The sequence below is a fragment of the Oncorhynchus mykiss genome, chromosome 7 (genome assembly GCF_013265735.2).
Source record: "Oncorhynchus mykiss isolate Arlee chromosome 7, USDA_OmykA_1.1, whole genome shotgun sequence".
Classification (NCBI taxonomy): Eukaryota; Metazoa; Chordata; class Actinopteri; order Salmoniformes; family Salmonidae; genus Oncorhynchus; species Oncorhynchus mykiss.
In genome coordinates, this window is record NC_048571.1 from 40,434,540 (window position 1) to 40,460,349 (window position 25,810).

Here is a 25,810-nt window from a genome sequence, read left to right on the forward strand (position 1 = left end):
TCAGACACACAAAACGCACACATGCATATTGACGACACCCACACACACACACACACTCAAACATAGACACACTTTAACACTCTTTCACACTCTTCACGCACGCTGCTGTTACTCTGTTTATTATCTGTCATGATTGTCTTGTGACTTTTACCCTACCTACTTGTACATATTACCTCAATCCCCTGCCCTGCCTCGTACTCCTAGCACATTGTCTCAGTACCGGTACTCCTTCTATATAGCCTCGTTATTGTTACTATTTTGTTCTTTTTAATACATTTTTTGCTATGTTTCTTCATTTTGAACTGGGAAAGGGCTCGTAAGATAATATTTCACGGGAGAGTCTACACTTTTTGTTTTCAAATAACATCACAATACATTTTAAAAGTTGCAATTAGGAATTGTTTCAGACTTACAAAGGTTTGTTCCGTGACAGATGAATAGAGGTGAATAGATTGTGTTTCTATTTATTGAATATACGTATCCGGCACACTCTTACAAACTGTACACAAACAGCGTACAGTATGTAATTGCTGTCCCTTCCTTCCTCTTGCAACAACACTAGGCTACATAGAGATTTGAAACACATCTGACTTTCCATTGGCCAGATAACTAGCTGTGTGAAGGGTCAACGTGTTTCCTGATAACTGGGCGAGGGTTGAGGCTGTTTGCAGAACCCGCCAGGCTGTGTTTCTTTCCAAGATGTTCCCTGCCCTGTGTCCTCCTTCGCTCCCTTTCGTGAATCTGAGACAACTGGGTAGGTGTAAGAAATAGCTCCACCACCTAGTTTCCGCCATGTTGCTTTAAGATATCCAGTCTGATCAGATATTTTAAGGGTAGTGAATAAGGGTAGAGTGGAGGAAACACCTTTCTGGAATGAAGAGTAGCCCGGAGCGAGCCAGGCAAAGACAAACAATGGGCGCCTTCCACATTGCAGCCAACTTTAAAGGCGAGTCGAGGCTGACTGATCTACAAATCATATTGCATCATACATACAGTGCCTCATAAGTGTAAGTAACCCCCTTGGATTTCTTCACATGTTATTGTGTTACAAAGTGGGATTAAAATGGATTTAATTGTCATTTTCGTCAACGATGTATACATAATAATCTGTAATGGCAAAGTGGAAGAAAAATGCTATATATTTAAAGATTTAAAGAAAAATAAAACACTATTTACCTTCATCAGATAGAAAGACCTTTGGCAGTGATTACAGCTGTGAGGCTTCTTGGGTAATTCTCTAAGAGCTCTGCACACCTTGATTGTTCAATATTTGCCTGTTATTCTTTTAAAAATTTGTCAAGCTCTGTCAAGGTGCTGGTGATCATGATCAGCAAGTCTTGCAATATATTTTCAAGCAGATTTAAGTCAAAACTGTAACTCGGCCACTCAGGAACATTCACTGTCTTCTTGGTGAGCAACTCCTGTGTGGATTTGGCCTTGTGTTTTAGGTTATTGTTCTGCTGAAAGGGGAATTCCTCTCACAGTGTCTGGTGTAAAGCAGACTGAACCAGGTTTTTCTTTAGTATTTTGCCTGTGCTTAGCTCCATCCCGTTTCTTTTTATCCTGAAAAACTCCCGTCTTTGCCGATGTCAAGCATACCCATACCATGATGCAGCCACCACAATGCTTGAAAATAAGGAGGCAGTTACTCAGTCATGTGTTGTGTTGGATTTGCCCCAAAGACAAGACTTTGCATTTAGGCCAAAAAGTGTGTTGCTTTGCCGTGTTGTTTTGCAGTACTACTTTAGTGCCTTGTTGCATGTTTTGGAATATTTTTATTCTGTATATTTTATTCTTCTTTTCACTCTGTTATTTGGGTCATTATTGTGGAGTCACTACAATGTTGTGGATCTGTCCTCTGTTTTCTCTCATCACAGCCATTGAACTCATGGTGACTTCCCTGAGCAGTTTCCTTCCTGTCCTGCAGCTCAGTTCAGAAGGATGACTATCTTTGATGTGTCTGGGTGGTTTAATACATCATCCACAGCATAATTATTAACTTGACCATGCTTAAAGAGATACTCAATGTCTGATTTGTTTATTGTTACCCATCTACCAATCACTGCCCTTCTTTATGAGGCTTTCGAAAATCTCCCTGCTCTTTGTCGTTGAATCTGTGCTTGAAATTCAATACTTGACTGAGGGACCTTAAATATGTTGTATGTATAGCGGACAGAAGGGGTAGGCATTCAAACATCTTTGTCAACCCCTATTACCATGTACCATATGTCATTTGTTAAGCCTAATTTAGGCTTGTCTAAACGAAGGGAGTGAATACTTGTGCAACAACTATATTTTAGTTATTTAATTTGTATTAATAAGTAAAATTTTCTTTTCGCTGACATTATAGAGTATTTTGCGTAGATCAATTACAAAAAGAATCACTGTTAAATCTATTTCAATCCCACTTTGTAACTCAACAAGGGGGGATAAATACTTACGATGCCCACTGTAACTACTACTACTATTAACTCGTATTATTTGTTGAGCGATTGGTCAAGTCACAATTTACCCACGATGCATCACGGTTTTGACGCTCTCGAACGTGGCCTTTCCCCGCAGCGGGGTGACATCTCACCTGTCCTGGTCTGACGCTGACTGTGGGAGAGGAACAGTTGTGCAAACAGACTGTCATGATAGGGGTGTCACAGCACCTGAAGGCCTCGGTGTCACAGAAGCATTGTGTGGCGTAGGTTTGGGTGGTCGTTTGTACTCTTTTCTCAAGTTAACCATCAAGCTACATGACCTGTTTTACAACAATGAAAGACTATATCGAGTGGATATTTTTGTTCCACCTTTTAAGATCAATCACATTTAAAATAGTTGTAATGCATTTCTAAAAAGAGTGGATTGAAAAATATAATCATATTTTTTGATTATTATATTAAAATCAGCAGAAATTGTATAACTCAAAACCTTCACATGAAAGGAAGAAACTATTTTGGCAGAGGATCCTAGGCCTATCCCAGTCCGGAGTTAGTGCTATCAGTACTGTGCAGTAATTAGGGCAATGCGTTCAGAACCTGCTATGACCTCTAGAGCAAACAGCCATGAACCTTGTGATATCCTGTACTGTCTGCCTGCCCTGTCTGCTTTCCCTGTCTGCCTGCCTGCCTGCCTTGCTTGCCTGTCTGTCTGACACCCATCTGAAATGGAGGACAAGGGATCCAGGAAGTAGCGCTGCATTAGAGAACAGCCAGAATTTCCTCGTTCTCACTCTCTCCTGGGCGTACATACCCAAATGAGAGAGCACAGCACAACACACAATCCTACTGTACAGAAACTGTTACTGTAGAGCATGTGATCGTGTGGTTCAGTCTTAGAAAGATTTTGATCCTCAAAACCAGAAAAAGGTGCCTGGTTACTGTGTACTGCCTAAGCTGGCACTGCCATGAGAGGGGTGCCTGGGAGTGGGCACTACCCCCGAAGCTTTCCCACATGAGGGAAGAGTGTGAGAGCGAGAGCAGAGAGAGCCAGCTTGTGCTGCCTTACAGAGACGTGTGTCCCCAGCACAGTGCTTTAGAAACAAGCAGCACTCTTTTGAACGGCTGCCAATGGAGGCTGGCCCAAGCTGTTGCAGCTGAAACTTTTACAAGCTCACTGCTCGCGAGCAGGAAGAGAGAGACACAGAGAAATATTTGTAAAGGGAATTTGCATGCGCAGCTCCTCTATTCTCCAGTTCTTGTCTGCGCTCGTTTCTGAAATATTGGCAAGCTTATTTCTTTGTTGATAATTGTTAGTGTTTATTAAAAGGGGAATTCATATAAGGAATCAGAATTTTTTTGGGGGAGGAGTGTGCATGAAGGTTGAAATGCAAGGTACATTTGAAGGACAGAAATAAATTAGAAAATAACAAAAGAATAGATGACGTCACAGAGAGAGCTGCCCGGGATTATGCCTGAGAAAAGATGATGATGACAGTTTTTGACTGCAGCACTTGTCTATGTGACATACGTGTCTATGTCTCTCTCTCTCTCTCTCTCTCTCTGGTGGACAGACGGAGGCGGAAGGGGGTGAAATACACTTTTTGGCACAGTGACTCTGGATTATTTTGGTGACTTTAACTTATTTTGGCACAGAGTCCTGCGGAACTCTGTCATTCGGGTTTATCTTACTACTACCGTCTGTTTCCAGAAGTTGACCCTTTCCTCACCCTCTGTTTGGCTTTTCCACAGCACAGCTTGTTGCTGGGGTATCATTCCTGCAAACCACATTTAACGTACACATACAGAAACGCCCATCTGTAACGTTGACAAAAAAGGACACTTTTTTTACTCACAGGTTGTTTTCTTTCTTTTCTTTTCTTTCATCTCATTGCGACCGGGGCAATTTTACCATCTTATCTGAAAGCGTGAAAACGGTTCAAATCAAAACAAAAAACACAGGCAGGTGCAGAACAGCTAAAGACGTCTGTAATGACTACTGAAAATGGGAACCGTGAGGCATGTACTACCTGGGACTGATGCCAACTGCTGACAAAAGGCTTCACTGCACGCTCTGAGAGAAGTCTTTAACTCGTTCTTTCTTCCCCCCCAAATGCTTCAGAAATCTACGGGATTGAGTTGTTTTGATGTCATAAGTCTGGCAACACTTTTTGCCATAGGTACAAGAACCGATGTAAGTATTTCATTCTGGTACCTCTCTCTGCGCTCGTGTGTTTTTCCCTGCTCTCTCTGCCTCAATGTGTTACTGTGAGATTAATTTATGATGGGTTTAAGGGCCATGTGGGGTGTCTTTTGTTTTGTTGTTCTTTACAGCCATTCTTTTAGAGAGGATTTCAAAGTTTAAGATCTCAATTTCCGCTATGAAACTACTTGCGGTTCGAACCCAAAATAAGATTTTTCTTTTTCGAAAGTCATCTGTTCGAGCAGGCTGTTGTGACCTCATGCTTTCTCTCTCTCTCTCTCCTTCTTTCTTCCTCTCTTCCTCTCCCTGTTTCTGCCTCTTGGCAGCTGGGCCAAAGTGGGCAGGGAGAGAGGAGGGCACGGCCGAGACTGCTCTCAAGCCCCAGCCCTTGTTCGAGTGGGGTTGCTCGCCAGCACGCTGCTCAGCCTTTCCCTCATCTTGCAGACGAAAGAGAGGGACGTGGAAATGCGCTCTCCTCTCTTTTCTTCCCCGCCCTTTTTTCACCACCACCATGGCCTGTTCACTTCGGGTCATCTCTGCGGAGATCCCTGCTCTGTCCTTTACAAAATCTACTTCCAGGTATTTCCATTTTTGATACTGCTTCTATGCCAGGGCCCTGTAACTTTTCGTTTTTTGATCTACCTCTCCTTTACTCGTATCGTTTATATTTTATCCTTTGCACTTTTCCTATTTTTCACCATCATCTTCCTCCTGTACACGTGTCTGCCTCGCCCCCGCCGCAATGTCGAAATCCTCGCCACCATTACTGTATGGTAGAAATTATGCTGATTTTCGTATGAAGAAGTAGAGAGAATTAGTTCGACCATGAGCATATTGTGCATTTTGTAAACCCCATTGAAGGTTGATATAGTGATAGCTATTCACTTCGGGGTACAATAGAGCATAAGACAGCGCCCAGGACAAGATGCGTTATTTTGGGCAGCGTTGTTTGTGTAGAAGGTTTTAAATACAACAGTCACCAAAGAAAAATAAATAGGCCTCTTAGTGGTCTCGTGGTCGGGTCTGGCCTTTGAAGTACCTTTTTGGTTGTTTCCTTTTGTTGTGTGTGAACAATAACATTTAATGCATCGTTATGAGGCAAAGAGAGCTTAATCACACTACTATGCCATAAATCCTATCCCCAAAGCCCTAAAAAGAAACAAAACGGCACCAGTGCTACCTCTCAAAGGTTTCAAAGGGAAATATTTCGAGACAAAATGCCATCTGCAATATTTACACTGCGTTTTATCTTTCGCGCAGGATTCAATTCCATAAGGTTTTTTAAACATAGTGAACAATCCACATCCAGTCTCCTACATTGTCCATAGTGGAGGAAACACTGGCATATACAATAGGTATGACCAAAAGATGAAGGACCCCAGAAAAGAAGAGCAGCTCGAGTGAACATAATGAACTCAAGAAGTTTTCCCATTTTTAAAATCCTTTGACTCTAGTATTAGCAGCCACAATATGAATATATATATATATATATATATTTTGTTCTTTTGATTATATACTAGCATTCAAAGTGTCTTCCAATGTGTCCGTAACATATTTGCAGTATCTCCGCACACAAAACACTTCCATGCTGATGTTTTGGGTGATTTGATTTCTTTTCAACGCGGAGACCCTGATCTCGCCTCAGAGGTTTTTGCGTGAATTATTATGACAGTTCAAGTCATAATACAGTCACATAATCTAAAAAGGTAATCAGTTAGAAGGGCCCCGGAGGCTTTGTTTCACAATGGCTCTCGCAATGAATGTGTTAAAAGGTGAAACAGAGATGTCAAACTAAATGACAACGTTAATTGAGCTAAAAAAAAAAAGAACTGTTGGAACAATTGCTATCTACTAATTTGGTCGCTAAACAGTCAAGTTACTGCTGTTTCCTCTAGACCTGTGCAGAAACCAGTATGAACCAGATCATTCTGATGCAAGCATTGTTCTATACGTGAAGGAGCTTGTATTGTCGGCTCTCAATTTCGGATGGAGCACGTTGGAATGCTTTTTCAGCCTTTCTGCACTAACAATTGAGGTTTAAGTTGTTATTGTTGGCATGTCGTTTTTGTTAGATCCTGCAGAATTATCACATTAATGGGGACGACTTTAAAATAAAATAAAAAGTATGGATTTATGTTGAAGTGGCTCGTATTTATTTACAGTAGATCTACTTTCAGTAAAGGAGCGTCAAAAATCTTGACATTGTGTCAGTACATGTAGGTCTACTAAAATGCACAGCATTCAATTGCTCAAGTAGCCAAGTTCTACTGTACCTACAAAATGTTTCTCTAGTTTTTGTATGTTACCTACAGTCTGTTATCTGCTTAGTCTGCGAGTGCGTTTGTGTATGTGTGCGTGTGAAAGAGAGCATGGCATACAGAAAGTCAAAGCTACAGTAATAGAGGAAAATAGAAAATGGGTGGGGGTGGGGGGCAGGGAAGGCGGGGAAGAGACAGAAAATGAGCTGATTTCCCTCCTCCCCCATCCGTTCTGCTTTCCTCAGATGAACTTGTCATGTTACTTGATGATATGTTTTTTTGGAAGCCAGGCCATTCATATCCCCTGCTATTTGTGTGTCTCACCCCCCCCCCTCCCCCTCCCCCCGGTTACACGGACGTGTTGGTTACCAGGAACAAAGTCTGTTTGCCTTTATCAGGAACTATAAGCATACTCAAACACTCCAATTTGATAACACTTGAAGGCCACTGAGAAGGAAAAAAAGTAACAATATTGAATGTTTCGTTTTAACTCTTTGACGTATGCAACTTCTACAAAATAGAGGGAACAGTTTTAGATTTAGGTGAACATATTTTATTGTTCTTTTGAAATAGTAGACAATGTGACATGATTCTGAAAAAGAAATAATTGGTGTTGTACTAACAAGCTTGGTAACTTGAATTCAGAAGAAGACCTCAATTGTCACATTTGATATCAATATGAATAAATGATATGGGCCTGTATAAAATACAATGATTTGTTTTCTTTGTAACTATGGGGATGAGTATTGAACAAAGTGAAACATGCCGCTATTAAATATTAAACAGCCATCTAGGCATGTCTCGTGGTTGAGTGCAGTTAGGTGCTGCATGTTATCACAAACAGAGGGATGGCTATGCTACGCTGAGGCCTCCAGAGACCACATGATGGAGTCAAACAAGGTCAACGCCAGACATACTTCCTGTTTGGGGCCCGCTATTTTTGCAACCAGGGCGTTCTCCCCCGGTCGAGCCGATTTGACATTATGAATCGTTTCTCTCTCAGTCAATATAGAGAACAGAAGTAGGCTACTGTAATACAGAAAAGTTGACTTGCTTTAGCCCATGTGTTAAACATATAGCATGCTTCTATCTATAGTGGAGGACTTTACAACTCTCCTACAGTAGGCTCAATAGGAAATTGAACTTTGAGGGGGGGGGGGGGGGGGGGGGGGGACGTGTGGAGCCTGATTCGGGTGTTAGCAGAAAAGGTAGTCTGGAGGGTTGGGACATGAACACGAGGAAGACGGTGAACTTGGACTACTTGGCTAGGAGAAGAAGGATCCCACCTGGTCCAGCGTAGAGTACAGAACACTATGGTAATCTTTTTTCGTTGTACATACATAGTTAATGGCATATATGTTATATTGTTTATATATTATAGTTAAGACTGGAAGACAAATGCTGATTGACTCCCAACAGTACATTAACTTAACAATGCGGACTGATTTTTATTGAAAGCGTGTTTGACAGATCAACTCTGGGATCAGCTATTTGTCTACTGGGGATTTGATCAACTGATCTCTGCTAAGTCTATTTTGAATATATGTGAAAAGCAAATGTTTTATCACCAGTGATTTCTGGCTTGAAAGCATTGTTCATAATTGATTGGATATGTGTTGACACAGATACTGAATAGCGTATTGTTCTAAATAAAATTAAATATTAAAATGGTCAGTTGCTTGCAAATGGGCGAGCTCAACCTGATAATAGCCACTTCCTTTTCAATAATTACCATACTGAAGTGGCAGGCGATCAAAAACGTTTCTAATTGTGAACGGGGGAAAAAAAGATAGGAAGATCAATGTAAATTCCTGGCAAACGCAGAGAGAGGAAAAATATACAGGACATGTCACTTTAAAAAAAAGCAACATTTTTTTAACTAGGCAAGTCAGTTAAGAACAAATTATTATTTTCAATGACGGCCTAGGAACAGTGGGTTCAGGGGCAGAACGACAGATTTGTACCTTGTCAGCTCAGGGATTTGAACTTGCAACCTTTCGGTTACTAACCACTAGGCTACCCTGCCACCCCAAACCTAGTGAGATGATCATCTTCATTAGCTGGAGCAGCACACAAACACTCTAAGTATTTTACTGCATTGGCATTAGACCTGTATCTGGACATTTCTCCGAATTGAAAACTTGAGTTCTGTATCTAGCCGTTGTTGCGATGGTGTAAGTCTGGTCCAATTGTAAGCAATGCCATAGTAGCTACTGTATTGTCAAATACAGACTCCCATGGCAGACTCCCATTACTTCGATGCCAATATTCCCCTCCCCCCTCAGTGGCGAGCATTGCCATGCTCCCTCCACTACATCACCCGCTTTTTGGTTCATTGAGATTCAGCTTGGCACACAGACAATGCCCATTTCATGGCACCCGGATATTGAAGAGAGGAGCATGCAAGATTCTTCCCCAGTCTCTACCCTCTCGGTCGTGCCCAGTGTTTCGCCATGGACCACCACTCATGATAGATATTTTTCGTATTGCGCCCGGGGCAAAATATTAATCGCGAGCAATTCGTTATCCAACAAATTACACAGTATGGAACATGCTAACCAAGTTAGCTTTTTTTTTGTGACGGCTGTTTTACTCGTCCTCACAAAGATGAGAAGAGCGACTTTCTATAAGGCGACGCACAGACAGAGCATTCTGATGACGTCTTTCCCAGGGAAAGTGTGCAGCAAGTGTGACAGGAACACAGCTCCTCTCGCTTACCGCGGCAGCCATTTTCTTTTGTGCAACATAGTCAGTGAGTGAGCAGTCTGGGATTTGAACACTTGATAATAAGAATACAGGTTTATAGCTGACTTGAACATTGAGTTTTTGTGAGTTTTGTCTGTCATTTCTGTTGTTGGAACGTGCTTGTTTTGGTAGGCTATATATTATGTGTACAAATATGGATTTTACTATATATTTACCAAGCCTGCAGATCTGTGTTTCTGCCATTAGGACTCAGGGATCCAGGGATCCAGTTAATACACTCAATCATTGAACATAATCTGGATTCTCAGTCACCTCCCATCCCCTGTTGTCACGCATCGAATCTTCAGGCATGACAACAAATCTCTCACAGACCTATGAGGCCCATCATTATCATGAGGCACTGTTGAGTGGCTAGTCGCCGCCTACAAGCATTTCAAGCAGGATGGTGAGTTTCATACAGAAAGAAAATGGTGTGGGAAAGGTTCTATAGCTTCTTGGTACTAAACCTGGTACTAAAACGATACAAGCGATTATTGCAACGTTTATTTCGGATCAAGCGTTACTAATGTGTTAAGCTATTTTACCATGAAATGTTTTGAAATTGGCAGCCATCTTATTTTAGGTTAGCGTGCTGTTTTGTTTGTTATTCATAAACAACCATTTGGAGTTACCCCAACAAAATCCAAATGCATATCAAAATGCATTTCTTATTTGACTTTATTAAGACATCTAAGTAAGTGTACACGGTCTGGATATTACCTAAATGGTAACACTTTCTATGAAGCTTAATTTGCATAATGCATTATACAGCATGATATGTACTCATAATGCACTACGATAGAGTAATAATGCATTATAAGCATAGCTGTAGACACAGATCAAGACTCATATTAAACGCATAATTCCATATACCAATACTCCTAATGCATTATAGGTGTAATCTTAATCAATTATAATGCACAGCAATGTAGTGCTTCAGAATTGGGAGTCAAACCCACAACCTTAGTGTTGCTAGCGCCATGCTCTACCAGCTGAGTAACAGAGGACCACCATTTCATAACAAAGAAGAGCAGCAATATCAAGCGGAGTAACTTCTTACTTAGTACCAGCAATGGGCAACAGCTCTCTGTCCACTTTCATGTGTGAGATCTTATTTTCATCATTCATGGTCATGGCAGAGCGGCATCTCTCCACAAAAGAGGACAGCTTCTCTACCCTCTCTGCAACTTCTAGGGGCCTAAATCCTTCAATGCTTTTACTGCAGTGGGCTAACTATTGGTCAAACAGTGTTTCTTGGTAGTCTTAAACAAATCTACTTTGAAATAGAAGTATACACCTCACACACATGGTTCTGGGCTTAAAAAAAGAAGACCCCTGTACCATTTCAGATATAGAGCTAAAATGTATTACATTTTGGAGTTTGCATCCCAATATTACACTTTATATATATCCCAGAAGACTGAAGCAAAACTGTTTGACATAGAAACACTGGATTTTGGGCTGTTTAAAAAACAATAATGGTAATTAAATAGGAAATTATGAAAAATATGAATAACATTCCACCCATGAAGCCACTAGGTCATTTGACTGCAGGAAAGGGCTACGAATGTCTGGCGCTGCCAGATGCAGCTCGGCAACTGGAGCTGTACGGGCAATCGTGGTCCGGTCCAGTCCAACAGTCTCAAAGGCGGGAGGCACATTAAATGTGGTTAAATTAACATTCAGGAATAACAGACAATCCACTGACACAAGTTGTAATGAATGTGTATTTGTTATCAATGATGTTGTGCTATTCATTCAAATCTCACTTATTTGCCACTTGAATCTAATTGGGCATCTTTGAGTGTGGCTTCCTTCCAATCTGTTTGTGCACTCTATGTGAGTGTTTCGGAGCAGATCTCTTCTGTTTCACTGGGCCTCTCTTGGGAGTTGAATCCATCGAAGAGTCAGAAAGGGCAGAGGTGTCATGAACATCTGAATCATCAGCTGAGTGATCTGAAATATCCACTTTGGACTGCTTCACATCTGCAGATTCAAAATGGATACTTTTGATGGGGTCAAGCCAGAGAAAGAGGCTAACACAATATCCTGTACACATATCCAAGATGCATGTTTTCAAATGTGCTTTCAAGTCTGTACTTTGTCTTATTTTCATTTCTACTTCTCATACATTTTCCTAACCTAAGTGGCTTCAAGTGATTCTTCTTTTTTTTTTTCACACTGGTGACCTCTCGGATGAAGTACTCCTTCTTGCACAGTTCCCCTTGGAGTAAGACTTTGTAATCTTTCAGGATTTTTATAGTCTTCTCTTATGGCACCTTTTTCTCTCTCTCTCTCAGTCCAGAAGCTGTGTGAGCTGTCTCACCTCGTGAACAGCAGTCGACGCAGCAACTCTGGTTATTCACACCAACACTGGGGTTTACACCACTGAGTGTTCAGATAATTGTAGTCCTTAATCAACACTAGAAATGTTACACTGAAAAATCAACCCTGGTCAATTTGCTGGGCACTTTGTAATTGTATAGCAACAACCTATGGTGTATAATATGTGTCAGCCATAGGCTTTTCATCACTTTACCTAAAGCAATCAAAGATGACTTTTCGTGGCTTATAAGTATGCTCATTGACAAAAACGTTTGAAATGCATCAAACTGATGGCCATTACAATGCTATGTGGCCCTTGAGGAAAAAGTGACTGGCAATGATTATACTCATAATGCATTAGGAGTAATGGTATATGGAATGATGTGTTTTTAGGAGTCCTTATGTGTGTCTATAACTATTCTTATACTGCATTATCACTCTGTCCTAGTGTGTCCATGTATAATGCTGTGTATGGACCTCATAGAAAAAGTTCCTGAGTGAATCTCTCTTTCTCAAAAAGCTGAATCTCAACTTCAAGATCAAAGTAACTCAAACTAACAAACTTTATAACACATTCAGAAATCAAGTTAGGACTCAGCTCTAAGCTTTCAACCGTTGCCATGAACTTATTTTTTTGTCGATAGAAATCAGTGTCCCCCTCAGTCTGTCTCATCTGTGTACAGTGGCCAGTCAAGGGAGGCTGATGCCATTCGGAGTCTAATTAATTCAACATCTCAATTAAGGCCTCCACTCCCTCCCTGCCCCACTACCTTCTCATTCGGCCCCACTGAGCAGGCCCTGACACTCCTACAAACAGCCTCGCGGCCTGCCAAAACATTTCAATCACTGTCTGCCTTAATTACGCCAAAGAGGAATTCAGAATGTTAATGAACTGCCCTGGTGCCTTTCAGAGGCTATGGTTTACATGCTAATTTATGCAAAGCGGCGGGGCCTCTGCATGGTTTGACCATCGTCTCCCATAACACTGCCTGAGCCGGCCCAACCCACCCAGCCAAAGCATTGCCCTGGGGGGCTTGGCTGCACTGCCCAGCTGGTACTTCAAACTCTAGTTGGCACAGTTAACACTGAGCTCTTTTTTCAAAGAACTGAATGGCTTTCACACTGATAAAAACAACAATATTGTATTAGGGTGGGACTGAGACTAGGTACACATAGTTCACTACCAAATACCATGTCAGCATAAAAAACGATGGAATTTTATCGGTTTTCATTCACCTTCATCTCTTTAAAATTAAGGAAGCTGGAAAGTAGTAAAAGTCATTTATCTTATCCACTCAGATGGGCATAACAGTGCCACCTTTTATCCGGATAAAACAAACAGAAAAATCCATCTGGGATCCAATACGATGGATTAAAAGAAGCAGTGAGAGAGTTTCACAGGTTTCTGCCCCACAGATGTTGTCACTTAAGAATGCCAAGCAACTCCCTAAAATGGCCGAATCGCTGCCATTTTGTTTTCATCCTTTCCCCTTCCTTCCTTCCTTTGCATTTCTTGCAGGCTATCCACACTGCTCTGTGCAGGCTAGGGGGAGGCAACCGGGGGAAGCCATGTTTAAATAAGCTACCAATTAAACAGCAAGCTTCCGTGGGGTTGTAGGGCTGGAAAGAGCCAAGTTACTCGAAAAAATGGGCACTAATTCCTGGCGCGGCTCTCCTTTATTACATGCCAACCTCTCTGGATGCCAGTGAGTTACGCTTTAGGCTTGCCGAAATTAGCACACTTTCCTTAGCGCCTGCATCGTTTCGTCTTTATTTCGTTAATCTTTTGGCAAAAGCTATCTTATGCGATTCCGTTGCGATCACATGACACGCCTTCTGTCCATATAACTGTTATAGTGGCACAGACACACCTGTCAATGCCATAATACGAACGGATGATTCCTCTGGATGTTGTGAACTGACGCAGTTTAGTAGCACAGTTCACACGAAGCAAAGCAGTCGAGCTTTCACAGCTTCGTTCTGTAGTGGCGAATTTGAACCAGGCCCAGGATTAAACAGCAGAGCCAGAACCAGAGAGGAAATTGCTCCTTGGAGGTAATTCCCTATAAAATTGTTACCAGGCTACCTCCTCTTCAGTCCATTGCGAGGGATGTCATTTTAATAAACTGGATATGTGCAGGGTTTCTGTTAATGCCTGATTTTAATTCAAGTTGGCTTCATGCACTGTCCTGTAGTGTGTTTGTGTGTTTGTGTGTGTGTGTGTGTGTGTGTGTGTCTATGTGTTTTGAGCTTTTGTACGAGTGCAAATGTGCAAGGGTGTGCGTATGTGTTTATGTACGGTAATGATCAACCACTAACCATACAAAATGCTCTCTTTCTCTATCTGTCTCTTTTTCCCACAGTTCCCTAGTAAGAACTGCTAAAACTCATCTCTGGGTCGACACCAGACTAAGCACCTGTCCTTGAGGCTGAGGTAGTAGATTGAATAGTTGTGGGGTATATGTCCTCCCTCTGAGATAACTATACAATCTACTGTCTTTCCTAAGGAGACAGACTGATCGTCAATAACCCTGAAGAGTGACCGTTCTCCCCTCACCGTCACACCCATCTTCCCAGCCTAGACACCTGCCTGCAGCCTGTCTCTGCTCTGTGGGAAAGTTTCCCCATTATAGCATATCACCTCCATTTACACCCATTCACAGACTGTTGCAGGACAAAATGAGAACGGGTAACATTTCCTTTGTTAGACCACCCAATGCTTTATTTGGGTTATTGGGGCCTGTTGTGTTTGAATGAAAGTGTACTTTAGGGTGAGAGTGTTTGTGTTGTCGCCTCTCGCTGTATCTGTTTGAGTGTGTCTGAATGACATTCCCCCTTCATCCATCAGTCTTTCAGGTGAATGTGTCCTGGCGAGGTGAGGTAGTAGGTTGTATAGTTTGTGGGAGGGATTTAATCCTATTCAGGTGATAACTATACAGTCTATTGCCTTCCTTGAGAGGCACAATGACAGTCTGCAGCAACGAGGAAGTCCACTGCTCTCTGAATTTCTCAATGTGTTGGATGCAATCTCACTATGATAAAGCAACAGCTGGAGCACAAATGGGTTTATAGCCTCTCCAGCGCCACTTGGTGGCCAAGGAGCAGCAGGACTCCAGAGACCTTCTTGTAGGTTCAGGATTCAGAGCTTCTCAAAAATGAAAGGATATGAAAAGCACTCAACAGAGAATGCATCAGTGTTACAAAATCTAAACAATAAAGGGTTGGTTCTCCAGAACCAAATCAAGCCCTAAATAAATGCGTATAGGCTTGTGATATGTTTTATGGTAACATTATTCAAGGTTGTATTAATTAATAAAGGTTAAATGTAGCTATTAAACTTGCATCTAGTCTTTTAATCTGACTTTTTAGGGCATTTACATACATCTGATTACTCCTAATTTCAATTCTGAAGATATTTTTTGTTGTTGTCAGTAACTATACATGCTATAGGGCTATAAGGGGCGGCAGGGTAGCCTAGTGTTTAAAGCTTTGGACTAGTAACCAAAAGGTTGCAAGTTTGAATCCCTGAGCTGACAAGGTACAAATCTGTCGTTCTGCCCCTGAACTAGGCAGTTAACCCACTGTTCCTAGGCCGTCATTGAAAATAAGAATTTGTTCTTAACTGACTTGCCTAAATAAATAAAGGTAAAATAAGATATATTTTGTGGTCAGTAACCACACATGATAAAGGTTTATAAATTTACTGCCAGTCAATTCAAAAGTTGCTGAGAGGGTATTAGGGTCCTTCCACAAAAAGAGTGCCTTTTTGCGTCTCTTTGATATTCTAAGTAGAAAATGTGCACCAATATTGAATTTCAAAAGCCCGTTATACTAAATGAAGTGCCCTTTTAAGATAGACCACACGGAGAATTCAACCAATCAGATATTTTATGTGAATAAAGGCTTGTTAAAGTGCCCCTTTGTCAGCCCTGTGTCACAAGGTTCCAACCCCCTTTATAGACATAAGTTGGAAAGCCCTAGTTATAAAGCCCGATTTCATCATGGGGGACAACTACATCTAAATTTACCACACCGATGACTTGACCAGTTACAGTATGACCTAGTTTGAATTTTAACCAAACTAAAAGCATGTAGCTACTTCTCTTTAAAGAAAAGAGAAACAACTGCCAGGAAGATCAGTTGAGTTCTGATACAGAATACCCGGCCATGTTGTCATTATGGCAGGAACACAATGCGTTCGTTCATCTATTGCAATATGCCATATCGCAATAATAAAATACATATCCCACTGCCATCTAGTGTGCTTACACAAAACCAGGGGAATAATGCCCGGAGATAGGGATGTGTGGCGTGCCAATGGACGTTAATCAAGACAAAATATTGTCATTACAACATTTGTATAATACATACAATGTAATAATATGTATTTTTACCAACCCTTTTGAAATAAAAATGCTACTTTAGATTGGATTTCTTAATCTCTGAAAATATATGATATCGAAGAATGTCAGAGCTATATGTATACCGTAGGTCTACACACTCTTAACGTTAAGCACAAACTTATGTGAAAAGTTGAAGTGTAAATGGTTGTGTTAAAAATAACCATAATCATAAAAAAAAGTTCATTCGAGAAGGGTTTCTTTATTGGATAACTGTAAGATAGTACATCTTATCTCCAAATCCTGGGATACCCCTGTATAGAAGGTAACAATTATAAGAAATAGACAAACTATTTGATACAATACATTTTGAGGAACTGGCATTTAGACCCAGGAAATGCAACATTGAAATGAAACTTGCAAGCTTTTCATCCTCTCCTTCAGTTTCATTCACAAGACATGCAATTTGCTGTGTAATGCCAACACCGTTGAACAATGCTAAAAATACGGACCTATAACAGTTATACTGGACAACGGGTGGGTCTAATCCTGAATGGTGATTGGTTAAAACCGCATTCCAGGCGGTGTCTATTCCTCAAGTTACCACCGGCTAAATCTATAACATTAAAATGCCTATAATTTTCTGAAATTCTACCCATTTTGCCACGGGAGGAAAGACGTGTGCAGTTTTAAAACACATTTTATGCAACTCTACATATGTTCTTTATTTTGTAATGACTTATGCCATGTTAATATGATATCTGAGTGAGAATGACTAACAAAATCAATGGGGATCCCCTGGATATAATGTACATTCCACGATGTAATGATCAGAATTAGTGTAAACGTTACAGTTTTGAAAACATTTCGACACAGGCTTAACACCTAACAAACACAAAAACGGATTGCTGTCATTTCTTGTACATAGAATGTTTACCGGGTAAAGAAAACCAATATATGATTTTTTTTCATTTGGGTGAACTATCCCTTTCACTTTTTACTGCCGTGGGCTAAATCAGGTTCACACAGAGTGTTTCTTGGTAGTCTTAAACAAATCTACTTTGGAACAATAATAAACACCTCACAGACATGGTTAAAAAAACAAAACATCTGTACCATGTCAGATATAGAGTTGAAATGTATTCCATTTTTGAGTTTGCATCCCAATATTACACTTTATATACATTATAGAAGACTGAAATATAGCAAAACTGTTTGACATAGAAACATCAGATTATCAAAAAGAATCATGTTTATTAATGAAAAAATAGAAATAACATTCCACCCATGAGGCCACTAGGTCATTTGACTGTAGGAAAGGGCTACGGTTAATTAAAGCTGGAATCTGCATGTGTGTTATTGTTTTTGTTTTGTTGGGGGGAAACAGAGAGGAGCGTCCAGCATCGTGGTAAAAAACATGCAGTACGTACGCTGATGTTCTATCGCGCGTGCAATGATGTCAGAGGAAGAAAAAAAAATGTTTGAAGTAACCTTTTTGTTGTTGTAATATAGCAAGCGATAAGCTATAAATATATATATATATATATATATATATATAAAATAAAGAGAGTCGCACACTCTATACATAAACTCCCAGTAATGTATTGGGTAAATCATGAATGTTTCGGCATCCACTGTGCCTTCTTCAGGGTAGTGATTCCGTAACGTTGGATGATTTACCCAATAAATTACCGGGAGTTTATATATAGAGTGTGCGACTCTCTTTGTTTTTATAGCTTACAGTTTATTTACCGTTTTAGTTTATAGTTTTTTCAACACCTCTACATAAAATAATTTTCTCAGGGTGTGCGCCAGCTTATGTTTTTTATTTGAGTAATATCGCAAACGGACATGGCGGTTTCGCCATTAAGGTGAAGCATCATTTTGTGATGTTAAGGTAAGGGTTAGGGAAAGGCATAGAAGTTAACATTGCTAGCTTAACCCCGTCCGCTGCCATTCATTTTCTACCGGTCTGTTACAAACAGAGGGTGATGATAGTACATGATGACTTGTCATATACTGTTTAAATGTATCAACAAATCAACAAACTGCTGAATTTCCGTGGCACTGCACACACAAATTTCACTGTCGTGAAGTCCCCTCTCTGTCTTGCACTGACAAAGAATATAGGCTACCTATCGACACAAGATGGAGCAGCCCGTTTGTTTGGTATTATCTGTTTCCAAATCAGACAAACTCACGCATATTTATTGATCCCTTTCTTGTATTTCTACCTTTTCAGGAGGTCTGATTTAAAACATGAAAATTGAGCATGGATTGTAGTAACTCTCCCATCCATCGCAGACAGCTTGTGCCATTCAAAGCATGGAAACGAGACAAATCCAACATGTGGTCGGCTGTTTAATTTTTGATCAAATCAATGAAAACGGAAGTGAAAACTTAAAAATAACCATTTTGTCAGCTAAGGTTTTTAGTAGAGAATCCAAATATAATGTGAGTATGGTTTTGATGATAAGATCATGCTCGTTAGGATATTAATGATGTAGACCACATCTGCATCCCTGGGATTGTCTTTTTCAAAGTATCAGAGAATAAATCTGTGGGATTAGCGTTTAGCGCATCGTTGACTATCCCTTGCTCACATTGTTAGGGTTGCTGCTGATATTGTGCTCAGTGGAACGATTGCTCTGAGAGCCCTGGTTGTCATCGCGACACACCAAGAACCTCCTCCAGATCCTCAGGTACGCGCCCTGGATCCTGCGGATCTTGAAGGCATAGACGACTGGGTTGACCGCTGAATTGGCATGGGAAAGGAGGATGCCCACATAGAAGGCGGTGTGGGGTATGTCTGACGGGCTGCCAAAGTAGGCAGCACAGTTCATAATGTGCAGGGGGAGCCAGCAGAAGGCGAACAGCACCAGGACCAGAGCCAGGGATTGGGCCAGGCTCCTCTCCTTCCTGAAGTAGGTGTGGGACTGGGCCCCGTGCCCTGCTTTCTCCCTCAGGTTCCTCCAGATGGTACAGAAAATGTAGATGTACAGGACAGCCATGACAATTAACGGGGTGAGGATGCAGAGGAAGAAATTGAAGTAAACAATGTATGACATGGGGATCACAGCCAGGAAATGGCAGAGGATTGCGGTCGAGTTCTCTGAGTGAGACAACGTTTCACGATTGTACCATCCAAACATGGGAGGGAAGCTCAATATGAAAGCAACAAACCAACATGTTGCTACTACCACCCAAGATCTTCTCTCTGTTACCGTCCTCTTGTAGCTGTTGAAGCAGAAAAATGTTGAGATGTTTTAATGAATTGCTTTGCAAAAGGAAACAAGGAATCTGATTCCACCCAAGCATGATTTCCTTTCTTAGAATGTGGTTAACATGGGACACAGCTAGGAGAATAATATGTCCAACTGTAAACGTCCTGAAATGTCACCTTAACAGCTCACCTGAGAGGGATGAAGACGCGTAGGTATCGGTCCACAGCAATGGCTAGCAGTGACAAGACTGAGGCCACTGTCAACATGATGACCACACAGCTAATGAAGAGACAGACATTGAACGAGGTCTGCACCCGTCCATCCACCAGTACAGCCAGTGGCATGGCCACAGACCCTACGAGGAAGTCAGCCACAGCCAGAGAAACCATAAAGCAGAAGATGGGCTGCCGCAGAGCACTGCTTGACCACACTGCCCAGATAACCAGCACATTTCCCAGGCAGCAGGCAATGGCGATCAGCACCTCCAGCACTGTGTAGACCACCTCTCCTCCAGACATCATGTCAGCTGTCCAATGGAAGTTTACTCTATGACTGAGTATGCTTTATTGTGAATAGTTCCTCTATGACCAGCAGGCTTTTGAGGAAGTTTTCTTGCTCACTGAAAAAATTCATGAAAATGCTACGCCCCTTTGCAATTGTTCGGCGCTGTTGATATAAGGATCTGAAAGCACAAATACATCAAAACAAATATATCACAACATTCATACACCTGCCGAGCAAACATTATAGCCCATTGACAATACATGGTAATTGTTTCAACTATGCAGGAAATAGAGTAACATTTTAGATATCCCGTGTCATAATGTTTGTAGTATGTCATTGTTTCAGAAGCAAGGGCATTTTTGAACATCCTTTAAATTTAACCCTACACAAAATGGCACGAGTCACAGGAAATGTGAAAACCACAATGCGACCAGAGCTAAATATTAATAGCCTCGCAAATCGGCCTGATCTCCCGAGCTTCCATATATGGTTCGCTGCACGAATACAGTCTTGTCATTCTGAATATCTGGAATCCTTGGGACGTACATACCCTAAACCCTAACCCTTACCCTAACCCTTACCTAACCTTAACCCTTACCTTAACTAGGCAAGTCAGTTAAGAACAAATTATTATATACAAAACCCTGACCAAACCCTCCCCTAACCCGGACAACGCTGGTCCAATTGTGTGGCGCACTATATGACTCATGATCACAGCCGGTTGTGATACACAGCCGGTTGTGATACACGCCCGGGATCAAACCCAGGTCTGGAGTGACACCTCTAGCACTGCAATGCAATGCCTTAGACCGCTGCGCTAAATTATTTCGCAGGCAATTGGATCAACCTTCCACCAATCAGACCAATGAACCACATGACGTAGTACCAGAACGCCGTTTCACTACATTCTCTGAGACCTAAACCCCAGCTGGAGTTTAAAGGGTGTGACCATCGAGCCTGTTGAGGAAGCTAAACTCCTACGTATAACATTGGATGGTCAATTACCATGGTTAACGAGTACATTTAGCATTTAGCGTAGCGCATTTGCATTTCCAGGTGCCTACTTGAGACGTCTGCGTCTCAAGTAGGATCAACAGGTTAAGTCATATTGACAAAAGTATATCGTTGTATTTACATTTGTGTGACTGTCCTCTATCAGTGTATCCGTGTTTAGCTACTTGTCATGTTTTTGTTGTTGTTGTGCATCCCAGGAAGAATAGCTGCTGCCTCTGAAAACGGTATCGGGGGATCTGTTCTATGTAGGCAAACAACATTACTACTAGCAGAAATTGTCAAGGAAGCAGGTCCGTGTAACTACTTAGCATGTCTGTGCACGATTCTCGCCATCTTTGACATGAAAATGTGCGCATAAAAGGCGCCTTAGCAAACACCAAGAAAGTATTTGATCCGACATAGGCAGCAAATTAGTGCATTTTGAACGATTGACTGATGTAATTAGGATTAACATTGCCTCGGTTCCAGGACGATCGATGAGAATTGATTAGAAGTGCCTTGGCTTGGTTGGTAGAGTAGAAGAGGATTTTGCTATTTTTAAAAGTTGGAAAGAAGCAGAGAAAGAAACAAGTCCCAATGTCGGAGCAAAAACTTCAACGGCTGACAAACGGGACCGAGAGCCTACACCTTCAAAGACCCAAAGGGCTCTAAAAAAGTTGTGTCCCCCAAACCCAGGTCAGAACAAGTTGTCTACCGAGATGCCCACACAGCATAGTCTGAAGGTGGTAAGTTGCATGCTGTTGAGGAACAGAACAGAAGACACTGCAAAGTGCATCTGTTCAATTTGGGACTTTTCAACAGTAATTTAAAAAATATTACAGCTATAATCTACACAATGATTCTAGAACAACACAAGAAAAGTAGCACACGACTGTATTACACCTTGTCAGTCCAAATCCAATGTTGTGTATTTCATTATTTATGTTGGTTTTGTCATTTGATATCAGTGTAGAAGAGAGCAGCTCTCATAAAAGGGAACTTTATTGCCAGAGGACATATGGGAATGATGTGGTTTTGCATCACAAATGTCCACTTGGAGTAGAACCAAGGAGCCACTGCACAGGCACTCCAGGGGGAAGTTTCCCCGAGGTACAGCTATAAACTCTGCCTCCCCTCCCCTAAACCTAACCTTAACCATTAATGGGAGAAAAGCCAAATTTGCCCAAGGTCAGCATCTAGAGGCAACTTTACCTTACACCTGCACAAGCAGGAGGGGCCTTATAGACCGATTAGATTACTACATGGGGTTGTGGATTGGACAGTAGTGTGAGGTGTTAGATAGTGAGAGAGGGACAGCAAAACCTTGTGGAATTCCCAACCCGGTACGTCACAGTATACAAGATACATATCAGTATATGTAGTTAATCACAATGTTAATCATTAGGCCTAACACATGTCATGAGTCAGTTATGCCTACTACTGATGAACCCTTTGCTTTATCTTTCAGGGCCTGGGTCCGAACATGACTGAGCAGACAGGATTAGGAAGTCTACTGGTGTCATCAAGAACTTGATGGACACCGCATATGCTGAGTTGGAGGTGTCAAAGTCTAGTGGCATCCATCATGCTGCTCGCCAGACCAAGGACATTCTAGCCCTTGTGGAGGTTGTTAGGGAGGCAGAGCTGTTAAACCATGCAAAGCGTTCACTACATTCCCTGGTTTTAACAGAAACATTCTAGCTGAAGTCAGCGAGTTGTGTGGGAGGTTAAGGTCCAAATTGAAGGAGCAGACCAAGGTACCTGTTTGAATTCAAACCAATTGGTTGCCAGGCTAGCTGGGGATGAGGGCAGCTTAGTCTGACCATCAAACGATCTCTAAGAGGAAAACAGGGTAGAGGGAAAGATGGTGATTGGTAGTTAGTTATTAGCGCTAGCATGCTAACAGATACCCATTGATTTCAGCTATTTTGCTAATGCTAGTTAGCATTGGTCTTGCAAAACTACCTCTAACATCCTTCATACTAGACACAGACACAAAAATGGTATCCATGAGTTCATCTGACTCTGGGGATGTAGATAAATGGCCTCATGGCCAAAATCCTGAAGTTTCCCTTTATGTTGTCACTGTAAATATGTTTTAATAATCTGTATTTGTAGACTGTTTTGTATTTATCACTACGCCTTTCTCTTTATCATTGCTGTGTCTTCTGTAAAAATCTAACTTTGATTTATGGTTCTTGATTAATGCATCATTATTTTAAATCCATAATGTTGACAGTTGAAATGAAACACCACTGACAGCTTTGAGTGACAGTTTTAATCAGTTGCTGTAACAATGTACGCTGAGAGAGTTGGGAAGCAAGTTCAGGGAGTGAATACATTTAATTAATTAATAAATGAACAAAACAAGAAACAAACAGCACACCGACACAAAGCAAGAACAATAACAATGACGACTGGGGAAGAAACCAAAGGGAGTCATATATAAAGGGCAGGTAATCAAGGGGCTGAGGGAGTCCAGGTGAGTGTCATTATGCGCGTAATGCTGGTGACAGGTGTGTGCCCTAACGAGCAGCCTGGTGACCTAGAGGCCGGAGAGGGAGCACACGTGACAGTACCCCCTAACCCGACACCCGGCTCCAGCCGCAGGATGTCGACCAAGATGATGAACCCGGGAATCAGGAGCGGACCAGTCACCTCTGCTAAGGCGCGGGAACCTGTCGATCTGGCTGAGGTGTGGGAGCATGACGACCTAGAGCGCTGGAGAGAGCGCATACGTGACAGTACCCCCTCCCCGGCGCGTTCGGCTCCAGCTGCAGGACGCCAACCACATGGATGATCCTGGGGATCCGGAGCGGACCAGTTGCCTCTGCTGAGGCACAGAAACCTGACGAACCGGTTGCCTCGGTTGAGGCATGGGAACCTGTTCACCCAGCTTAGGCATGGGAGCCTATTGAACCCACTGAGGCATGGGAGGCTTCTAACAGGCTGAGGCTTCCCAGGTAGCTCCGACTCCAACACCCAGACCCGACATCACCCCCAACACAAAAACAAAAAAAACACTCCTTGATGCTTCCCTTTGTTGAGTCGTCATTCTGTAACTATGTACGCTGAGAGTCGAGTTCAGGGAGTGAATACATTTAATAAATACATGGACAAGACAAAACAAGGAACAAAAAAAGAAACAAACATCACACTAACAGGAACAGAAACAATGACAGCTGGGGAAGAAACCAAAGGGAGATACATAGAAAGGGCCATGTGTGTGTCATTATGCGAGTACCGCTGGTGACAGGTGTGCGCCCTAACGAGCAACCTGGTGACCTAGAGGCCGGAGAGGGAGCACACGTGACAGTTGCATTTGGACAAGTGACAACACACGGATAGTAACACAGTCTCATTGCTGAGCAGTCATCCAACTAACTAACTAGTCACGGACCCCATAAAGGGACAGTTGTTCTACAGCAGCTTCTAGTGGCTTACTGCCACATTTGTGGTGCCACATTTGTAAGTGTCCCTTTTATTTATGTCAGAGCTGCTGTGGTGTGTTTCCATCTCAAAGTCCTCATATTCCTCATCAAAGTAACCCATGTAATCATCATCTACCTCACTGAAGCTATCATGATGGGAAGTGGGCTCTACGTTCTCAACGTCACCAAAAAACCTAACCGATTATGTGCAAGATGTCTCTTGCATGTCGCAATCGGAATACTGTAATGTTGTCGACAACGTAGGCCAAGGCAAATATGTGTGCACTGTCTTTTACTACTGCCTCAATTAGTTCAGTGCTAAATCCAGCACAGACTGCCTTGCAAGTGTAGAGGTGTGCTGTGTCCTTAACCAAATGACTCCAGTACTCCTCTAACATGTCCTACCTCTCTACATTTCACTGGATTGCAAGCATGTCCTTGTAATAACTCATGTTTGGGGTTAGGCTCTCCACAAACATCAGATACACATGAACATGATGTATGGCAATAGGTGCAGCACAGATGTCCTGGCTTAAAGCTTGTGGGGTGCTTTTTCAAAGTGACCGTATAGGGCTATTCGAAAGCAGCTCTTTGTGCCTGTGTCAAGCAGTCCTTTAACTGCTTTTTTATCAACCAACATTGTTGTGTTTGACGGCATACTGAATTGCATACGATTTCAACCCATTTCTACCAGGCCTGCCAACCTGTTGAACAATAGCCTCAACAACCTCTTGTGGCCCATACTATACATGACTACATCTCATTGAGTGCGGTTTTTAGTGCCAGCATCGGTCTGTGGTGGTATGTAGGCAGCTACGAAAAATACAGATGAAAACCTTCTAGGTAGATAGTGTCGTCTACAGCTTATCATGATGAGATACTCTACCTCAGGCGAGCAAAACCTTGAGACTTCCTTAGATATCGTGCACCAGCTGTTGTTTACAAATATACATAGACCGTCACCCCGTGTCTTGCCAGAGGCTGCTGTTCTATCCTGCCGATAGAGTGTATAACCTGCCAGCTGTATGTTATTAATGTCATTGTTCAGCCACAACTCGGTGAAACATAATATATTACAGTTTTTAATGTCCCGTAGGATATACGTGCTTTCAGTTCATCCCATTTATTTTCCAGTGATTGAACGTTGGCTAACAGTACGGCTGTCAAAGGCAGATTAGTCTCTCATCACCTGATCCACACAAGGCACCCTGATCTCTTTCTGTCTGACTCATTAAAGAAAAATGACTTGTCCAATTCGAGGTGAGTAATCGCTGTTCTGATGTCCAGAAGCTCTTTTCGATCATAAGAGACGGTAGCAGCAACATTATGTATACAATAACTTACAAACAATGTGAAAAAAAATA

General features: G+C 41.9%; 2 protein-coding genes and 1 long non-coding RNA gene across 3 annotated transcripts in view; 1 reads left to right on the plus strand and 2 right to left on the minus strand.

Moving 5' to 3' along the window:
* Positions 1–4,515, minus strand: part of LOC110527748 (tubby-related protein 1) — a 21,020-nt gene extending 16,505 nt beyond the window's left edge. Inside the window, exons 1-2 of the mRNA XM_036983244.1 lie at positions 4,454–4,515; positions 4,280–4,343 (exon numbers count right to left, since the gene is read on the minus strand). The gene's annotated coding sequence lies outside the window, so the exon portion shown is untranslated. The remainder of the gene's footprint in view (positions 1–4,279; positions 4,344–4,453) is intronic.
* Positions 4,340–23,203, plus strand: LOC110527751. Its single transcript, XR_002474163.2, has 3 exons — positions 4,340–4,617; positions 4,953–5,205; positions 22,484–23,203. It is a non-coding gene; the product is annotated as an uncharacterized LOC110527751 (long non-coding RNA).
* LOC110527750 (adenosine receptor A1) lies at positions 17,846–20,106 on the minus strand. The gene is made up of 2 exons (XM_021609248.2): positions 19,708–20,106; positions 17,846–19,531 (listed from the first exon to the last, which is right to left on the minus strand). Exons 1-2 carry the CDS (start codon positions 20,037–20,039, stop codon positions 18,883–18,885), a joined length of 981 nt encoding a protein of 326 aa, XP_021464923.1. The 5' UTR covers positions 20,040–20,106; the 3' UTR covers positions 17,846–18,882.
* Positions 23,204–25,810: the final 2,607 nt, after the last annotated feature.